This window comes from Mobula birostris, chromosome 3 (genome assembly GCF_030028105.1).
Source record: "Mobula birostris isolate sMobBir1 chromosome 3, sMobBir1.hap1, whole genome shotgun sequence".
Lineage (NCBI taxonomy): Eukaryota > Metazoa > Chordata > Chondrichthyes > Myliobatiformes > Myliobatidae > Mobula > Mobula birostris.
In genome coordinates, this window is record NC_092372.1 from 13,952,977 (window position 1) to 13,962,538 (window position 9,562).

The 9,562-nt window shown below is 39.4% G+C and overlaps 1 protein-coding gene across 2 annotated transcripts in view; it reads left to right on the forward strand.

The window, feature by feature from the left end:
- Nucleotides 1-8,965, forward strand: part of LOC140194900 (WD repeat-containing protein 7) — a 619,189-nt gene extending 610,224 nt beyond the window's left edge. For both annotated transcript variants that reach the window (XM_072252235.1, XM_072252236.1), the window contains one exon: nt 1,807-8,965. In XM_072252235.1, the coding sequence (XP_072108336.1) occupies nt 1,807-2,010 (204 nt within the window). In that variant the 3' untranslated portion in view covers nt 2,011-8,965. The remainder of the gene's footprint in view (nt 1-1,806) is intronic.
- Nucleotides 8,966-9,562: the final 597 nt, after the last annotated feature.

Here is a 9,562-nt window from a genome sequence, read left to right on the forward strand (position 1 = left end):
TTGACAATGTGAAAGGATTTCAGATTGACAATTTGCATCGTATTGTTTACCTGCACTGTACTTTCACAATAGCTGTTCCAATTTATTTTGCATTCTATTATTGTTTTATCTTGTACTGCCTCAAAGCAACGCCCAGTCTCTGGCCTGGACTCACCCTCTACCTCTGAATTCCAGAATATATTATATCTTTTTAGCTATGGAATGAAGATGCATTCAGACTAGAGGAGAGTTTAGCCAAAACTTCCAGTATTCTAGGCATCAACTAACAACAAATGACACTAGTACCAGGGCACAATGATGAAGTGAATTTCTGCCATTATTACAGCTCTTGTACAGTTACAGGGACTCTTGACCTCATAATCTGTCATCATGACCTTGCATCTTATTGTCTACCTGTATTGCACTCTCTGTGTACCTGTTACATTTTATTCTGCATTCTGTTAACGTACTATCTCAGAGCACTGCGTAATGAATTGATCTGTATGAACAACATGCACGACAAGGTATAAATAGGGTAAATGCAAGCAGACTTTTTCCACTGAGCTTGGGTGAGGCTACAAGAAGTCATGGCTTAAGGGTGAAAGGTGAAACGTTTAATGGGAACTCCTACACTCAGAGGGTGGGGAGAGTGTAAAACCAGCTGCCAACGGAAGTGCTAGATACAGGTTGAATTTCAACATTTGAGAGAAATTTGGATAAATACATGGATGGGAGGGGTATGGATGGCTATGCTGTAGGGTTTGGCATAAACTGGATGGGCTGAAGGGCGTGTTTCTGTGCTGCAGTGTTCTATAACTCTATGACAAGCTTGTCACCGTACCTAGTACACGTGATAGTGAACCAAATTCAGTTCCAGTTTATCAAAATGTGTGGCAGATTTTGGTTGCATACTTCGGATGTTCTGGTGACAGTCACGCGTATAGCACGTTCCAGCAGAGGATGCCTGGAATAATCTGGAATAAAAAAGCCTTACTTCCTTGGATATTTTGCAGGAAATGAATTACTTTCCATGGGGTTGAGGAGGAAAGTAAGTCAGCCATGATCGAATGGAGGATCAGACTTAAATGTCAAAGTAAATGTATTATCATATTACCTTGAGACTAATTTTTTGCAGGCATTTACAGAAAAATAAAGAAATTCAATAGAATTTATGAAAAGCTATACATAAAGGGGTTACCTCATTGAATCCTATCAAATGTTGAAATCCCTTGATAGAGTGGATGTGGAGAGGATGTTTCCTATGGTGGTGGTCTAAGACCAGAGGACACAGTTTCAGAATAGAGAGGCGTCCTTTTAGAACAAAGAGGAGAAGGAATTTCTTTAGCCAGAGAGTGATGAATCTATGGAATTTGTCGCCACAGATGGTTGTGGAAGTCAAATCATTGGGTATATTTAAGGCAGAGCTTAAGAGATTCTTGATTAGTCAGTGCATGAAGGGATACGGGGAGAAGGCAGGCAACTAATCCACACTGGTTCAGGAGCCTGATGGTTATAGGGTCATAACTGTTCCTTAACCTCGTGCTGTCGGACCGAAGGCTCCTGAACTTCCTGTCCGATTATAGTAGTGAGAAGAGGGAGCGGCCTAATGCTGGTAGTCCTTGAAGATAGATGCTGCTTTCTTCTGGCAGCAGTGTTCCCATGGTAAGGAGGGCTTTTTCTGTGATGGACTGGGCTATAAGTGCCACTTTTGATCGGCCAAATGACATAATTATGCTCCCACATCTGCTGGTCTTATCTAACTCGGTGTGAAAAACGTTGTTTTGTTGTGCATATACATTCTTGTTCACTTCTTTTCTTACTTTACAGATGAACACATCACTGTTGGGAAGTATTGGGATGTTGAACTCAGCCCCTCAACTCCGATGTATGAAAACCTACCAGGTGCCTCCTGTTCATCCCATTTCTCCAGGTTCACAGAATGCACTGAAACTGGCGCGCCTGATCTGGACCTCCAACCGCAATGTCATCCTCATGGCACACGATGGGAAAGAGCATCGATTTATCGTCTGAAGTCACCATCGTAATCCCGTGAAACAGTAGACCAATAAAAATATGTATGTTGTTTGCAATGCTGGTTAATGTTTACATTAAGTTACTTATGTGTAGATTTGTTTTCATGAAGTTTATAGTTTGTAATGTCAACTTTCTGTGGGTTTTTGTGAAGAAGTGAAATAGCTGTCCAATATTTAAACCTAGATATTTGCATATTCCAGTCATCAATATTGTTTCTTTAGGCTTGCACATCATTCTCTCTCTGTTGTGATTCTAAGTCCAAGTTATTACAATAGAAGTATCGATATTGTGGTTGCTTGTATGAAGCACATCTCATGCACCTAATTAAAACTTGGGCCCACTTCAAGAAGAAGAAAAGGCACAATCTAGAACAAGAATGGCCAAAGTTGGGGAATTTATCCTCATTAAGAATAGTCTGACTGGCTGAGAAAACAGTTCACCACGTATCATCATGATGGTGCTGGGCTTTAGCTAAAGATTTCAACTGAGCAAAGACCTGGACCTATAAGAATGAGCAAGCTTTGAATGACATTACTATCAATGATTCTGCATGTTATGATATTGGCCAATTCTGTCGAGGAACTTGGAAGTGCAATGTAACGTGATGCACTTAGGTGTATTCTTGTAAGTTTGGAGCAGGAGTAAAAGGGATTTATGTTCTGCCTTTTGTAATGCTGTCTCTCACTGAAGATATGTTCCTCCAGTTACAATTTTACTGTTATTAATATACAACTCGCTTTATTGATAAAGTAACTGTAGAGCCGGGGTTCCCAACCTGGGGTCCATGGACTCCTTACTTAACGCCATAAAGAAGGTCGGGAACCCCTACCCCACAGTGTAAGTGGCAAGCAGAATCTGGGTGGGGGCTTAGGAGTTGATTAGAATGTGGGGGTAGCCTCAGAACGTAAGAACTTCTCTCTTGAACAGGGATGAGGAGGATTTCCTTTAGTCAGACAGTGGTGAATTTGTGGAATTCGTTGCCACAGACAATGCGCAGGCCAAGTGATTGAGTATAAAGCATAGATTAATAGTTACTTAATCAGTAGGGGAATGTTCAGGGGAGAAGGCAGGAGAATAGGGTTGAGTGGAGTAATATATCAGCTATATTTCAATGGTGGAGCAGATTTGATGGGCCAAATGGCCTAATTCTGCTCCTGTGTTTTCGGGTCTAAAGTTGACAGTCTGGGTTTCACCACTATCAACTCTTGAGAATAATTTGGTTGCTGCTGCACCCACAATGTGAACTGTACCATCTCACTATCAGTGTAACTCCTCAGTATTCTAACTTGGGAAACACTATCAAGTTCAAGTTTAATTGTCGTTCAACCATACGCATGTGTACAGCTAAATGAAACAATGTTCCTCCGGGACCAAGTTGCATAACACAGTACATACAGTCACACACACCACACAAGATATATAGTTACGATAGCCTGCAGATTAATGGTGCATGGATGTTGTCCTGTAGCCATGTTCTCACAAGAACAAGCACGCAGCAGTTCCTCATTTCTCGCAGCTGTCTTATATTGTAGTTCTTATATGTTACTATTAACAGTAAGCGCTATGGCCAACACTGAAGAGCAACTCCTTGGCAACTGGACACAAAATTGAAAAAAGTTCTGTTATTTGATGAATGATAATATATTGAAATTAACATCTGAACTAGCTATCCTGTTTGATATTAGAATTTGACCTTAGTTTTAATTTTATTCCTCAATTACAATAAAGATGTAGTAAACACAAGAGATTCTACAAATGTTGGAAATCTTGAGCAACACGCACAAAATTTTGGAGGAACTCAGCAGGTCAGGCAGCATCTGTGGAGGTGAATAAGCAGTCAATATTTCGGGCCAAGACCCTTCATCAGGACTGTATGTTTAATTATTGCAGCTTTTATTTTCTTTTAAATCCTCCTTATAAAAATCTTCCATAATTTTCAATAATTTCATAAGATCACCATTTGACTTTAACGAATACAATGAAACCCAGATGCTCATAAGCATTCTTCCTCATTCTTAGATTTATCCATTCTTCCAGTGTCCCAGATTAGGTGTGACACTCAAACTGCGATTTGCATAGAAATAGTATCAAATCTTCAGTTTGATACGGATTTATTTATGAAATTTACGATCACTTTTTGCTATATCATAATCTTATACAAACAGAATAAGTTTTCAAAGAGCAAGAAATTGGATTTTTTTCTTTCTAAAATCTAAATTTATGAATTAAAATTAAAATATTCAATAGGTGATTTTCTTTTGCTAGTGCGATTTCTCTTTATGTACAAAACCATCTACACTTTTCAATAAATATTGATTTTGTTATTCCATCACTGTTCCCTTTCAAGTCTATATTCATATATTCATTTGCACACCTTCAATTGCAAGTTTATCCACCATTTGAAACAGTAAGGTTGTGGTACTTGGTGTCTTAGTTGCAATTGGCTTCCTTTTCCTGGGTTAAAAAGGAGAAAATGAGCCAAAATTCCCTCTTCTGAGTACTGTCAGTGACCCTGGGTTGATTACAGTACTGTGCAAAAATGTTTGGGGCATATTATATAACTAGAGTGCCTAAGACTTTTGCACAGTACTGTAAATGGCAATGAGTTTTGCTCCTGATGAGCTCGATGCTTTTTATGCTTGTTGTTAGGGAGTATACTGGAGTTATGTAAATATAACAGATATTAATTCAAGAAAGAACCAGTCTTCAGTTCTGAATGTAAATTGAAGTTACAATACTGTGCAAAAGTCATGTGCACCCTAACTATATATCAAAGACCATAAGACATAGGAACAGAATTAATCCATTCAGCCCATCAAGTCTGCTCCGCCATTGCATCATGACTGATCCCAGATCCCACTCAACCCCATACACTTGCCTTTTTGTGATATCCTTTGATACTTTCAACTTCCGTTTTAAATATACCCACGGACGTGGCCTCCATCCCAGTCTGTGGCAGAGCATTCCACAGATTCATTACTCTCTGGCTAAAAAAATTCCTCCTTACCTCTGTTCTAAAGGGTTGCCCATCAATTTTGAGGCTGTGCCCTCCAGTGCAGGATACCCCACCCCAGGAAACATCCTCTCCACATCCAGCCTATCTGTCCTTTCAATATTTGGTAGGTTTCAATGAGATCCCCCGCATTCTTCTAAGTTCAGTGAGTACAGGCTCAAAGCTGCTGGGCTGCTGGTCACAGGTTAATACCTTCATTCCCGGAATTATCCTCGTGAACCAACCCTGGATGCTTTCCAATGAAACACATCTTTTTTAAGATATGGGGCCCAAAACTGTTGACAGTACTTCAAATGCAGCCTGACTAATGTCTTATAAAGCCTCTGTGTTATCTCATGGCTTTTATAATCTATTCCCCTTGAAACAAATGCCAACATTGCATTTGCTGTCTTTACCACAGACTCAACCTGTAAATTAACCTTCTAGAGTTCTTGCACAAGGACTCCTAAGTCCCTCTGCACCTCTGATGTTTGAAGTTTCTCCCAATTTAGTTAATAGTCTGTACTACTGTTCCTCTTACCAAAATGCATTATTATATATTTCCCAACACTGTATTCCATCTGCCAGTTTTGTGCCCATTCTTCCAACTTGTCTAAGTCCTGCTACAATCATATTGCTTCCTCACCACTACCTACCCCTCCACCTTTCTTTTTATCATCCGAAAACTTTGCCACAAAGCCATCAATTCCACTATCTAAATCACTGACAAACAATGTGAAAAGCAGTGGTCCCAATACTGACCACCACTAGTCACTGGCAGCCAACCAGAAAAGACCCCCTTTATTGCCACTCTGCCTCCTGTCGGTCAACCATTTCTCTATACATGCCAGTATCTTTCCATAGTATTTTACCTTGTTAAGCAGCCTCATGTGTGGCGCCTTATCAAATGCCTTCTGAAAATCTAAGTAAATGATATCCACTGCCTCTCCTTTGTCCACTCTGCTTGTTACTTACTCAAAGAATTCTAACAGATTTGTCAGGCAAGATTTCCCTTCACAGAAACCATTCTAACCTTGACTTTTTTTATCATTAGTTTCCAAGGACCCTGAAACCTCATCCTTAATAATAGGCTCCAACACTTTCCCAACCACTTGAGGTCTGGCTAACTGGCCTATAGTTTCCTTTCTTTTGCCTTCCTCCCTTCTTAAAGAGTGAAGTGACATTTGCAATCTTCCAGTCCTCCGGGACCATGCCAGAATCAAGTGATTCCTGGGAGATCGTGACCAAACGTCTGTTATCTCTTCAGCAACCTCTCTTAGGACTCTGGGATGTAGTGCATCTGGTCCAAGTGACTTACCCACCTTAAGACCTTTGAGTTACCTAGCACTTTTTAATTTGTAATAGCAATGACACTCACTCCTAATCCCTGACACTCATGGACCACTAACACCTTTTTACTCTATATATAACTGAAAAAACTTCCAGAATCTTGCTTTATATTATCAGCTATTTTGCCCTCATACTTCATCTTTTCTCTTCTTATAGCTTTTTTACTTACCTTTTTATTAGATTCTAAAATCATCCCAATCATCCAACTTCCCACTCACTTTTGTTACCTTATATACCCTTTACTTGGCTTTTAATATTTGCTTATAAGTACCAGTGTCTATTGTGGTTGTATTTTAGCATTACATCTACAGATGCATGGGTATCCTAATCTTTGACTTGGGGTCTCTGCCCAAAATAAATGGGCCCACTCCATCAATGATCGATAGAAGTTATGTTCATGTAAACTTCTCAGTGGTGAGGTCTGCTATACATCTCGTATCCAGCTCACTGGAAAATATGTAGCAAAGTCAGAGGAGAATTGAAAGGCATAAATTGTAAAAATTTCACCTCTGTGTTCAGTGCCTTTTCATCTACGGTTTTGAAGGATAATGGGCTAGATACAAAGAAGATATTATGTTGTGAAACCTTTATTATAACATAATACTTTAAAAAGGACATCAGTGAACATATCTGAATTTGATCCCAAAGCACGCTTGTTAGGCAATTCTGTGCACATGATTTAATTACTGTCCTAATAACTATGTCAATGCAATAGCTGCACCAAGATTATAATGAAGTTTACATTTATTGGCATTTTAGGGGTCAAGTCAAATAGCCACTCAACCCATTAGTATAATAGTGTATCAGATATACGTACTCAAAATTTTGGAGGAACTCAGCTGGCCAGGTAGCATCTTTAGAGAGATTCCCAAAACGTGTGTTAGGCAGTTTTGTGCACCTGATTTAATTGCCTTCCTAATAACTATGTTAATGTACAGATATAATGGTGACTGGTTTAAATAATGACCACTTAATATAATGTACAGGTGAAATCCACATAAGCGGGATATTACATTGGTGTTATTTGTTTTTAAAATGACCATGTGTGAATTGTAAATCGTAAATCTTGCTGAAAATGTACATTTTTAGGAAGCATATTTCTGTTCTGAAGTCTCTGAAATTGATTGTATTTTGGTAGATTTGGCTTGTGTAAGAACTACGTGTTTTGTGTTGCTTTGCTATGTGGCCATTGAAGAAATATAGTTGTGCTGTGCTGATCTGCAGCACAATGGCCATCTTCGGCAATGTACATTGTTGAATGTTTCTATACCTGTGTGAAATCATAATGTACAAAGTTGAAGATGCACTTGGACTTTACTTACCCTGGTCCTCCCCAATGCCCCGAACCCAGAAAAAGAGTTAATTCTAGTTATTCGGTGCTTATCGATAAAGCGAGAGAATTTACTTAAAGATCCAAGTCAATCTAAATTCAGGTTTCTGTGACAAAATAATTAGTACTTTTTCAAAGTGCTAGAACCCTTTAGTGTTTTTGGTGGAAGTCTGTCATTCCCATTTCTCCCTCTGCTTGGAGACATACACTCAGTTCCCATTTTATTATCATGGTCTTCTGCTGCTGTAGCCCACCCACTTCAAGTGCCGATGTGTTATACGAGATGCTCTTCTGCATACCACTGTTGTAAGTGTGCTTATTTGAGTTATTGTTGCTTTTCTGTCAGTTTGAACCAGTCTGGCCATTCTCCTCTGACCTCTCTCATTAACAAGGTGTTTTCGCCCACCGAACTGCCGCTCACTGGGTGTTTTTTGTGTCTCACACTATTCTCTGTAAACTCTAAAGCAGGGGTTCCCAACCTGGGGACAACGGACTTCTTGCTTAATGGTATTGGCCCGTGGCATAAAACGGTTGGGAACTGCTGCTCTGGAAACTGTTGTGTGTGAAAACCCCAGGAGACTAGCAGTTTCAAACCACCTTGTCTGGAACCAACAATCATTTCACAAAGTCATTTAGATCCCCATTCTGATGTTTGGTCTGAACAACAACTGAACCTCTTGACCAGGTCTATATGATTTTATGCATTGAGTTGCTGCCACATGATTGGCTGATGAGATATTGGCATTAATGAGCAGGTGTGTCTTATAACGTGGCTACTGAATGTATATTGTTAACACCGAAGCTGTGGTATCCTGAACTAAACTGACACATTTACTGCCAACCACTAATAGCCATTCTCTATCACATCATGCAAAATCTCTTCCAGGTCACAGTTAAAAATAAATTGAAGCAACATACACAAAGTGGTGAAGGAACTATCAACTGCAGAGGAACTGTTTAAGAATAAACTGAACAGTATTAGAGTTTGTTGCTATCAGACAATGTAATGTGTCAAACTTAACATGCATCTTGGATCAAGGATCAACTTTATTCACCATTTACATTTGCATGTATTAGGAATTTGCTGTGATGTGTTGGTCAGGGCATGACATGCAACAAAAAACTTTTAACAATTATAAACAATAAAAAATAGAGGTTCGAGTATGGAAGTGGAATAAACTGTGCATAAATATATGCATACCTTTGCATAAGTTACTATTTTCTGTTTGAAATTATTTATCCAAAACTCAGAATATTTGTCTGATTCATTAAATTTTTGTTTGCCTTTCATTCAATGTGGTGAAATTTGTATTTATTTTGTTTATAACTATGGTCTTATTTTCTGACTTTATTGTTGCAAAAACATGAGTGACAACAGCAGTCATTGCGTTTCTTACACATGATTGTTAGATTTGACAGCAAAGTATTTTGGGCTTCATTGTCTAGCTATCTGAGCTGTGCACTTAATTCACTTAATTCCATTCACATATCCTACTGTTTTTAAAACTAACACCATTTTACTTCCAAGGCTATTTTGATTTATATACAGTACTGTGCAAAAGTCTGAGATAACCAAGATTTTGTAATATGGTTCCAGAGCCCTGATCTCAACATTATCGAGGCTGTCTGGGATTACGTGGAGAAACAGAAGCAAGTGAGACAGCCAAATTCTGCAGAACGCACCCCCCACCCCACCCGCAGATGTCTGTTGTATGTGACCCGGAAGCCATGGCGACCCTCTGGCTTACCTGCCGTATCGCAAGTCCGCAACGCTGCATCTTGTCCAGGTGGATAAAACTCTCCGTGCTGCCTGTGTCAAACAGGCAGCTTGTCCTGCGCCCCTCCACAAGGATGTCCATCATTGACCTTGCGAGCTG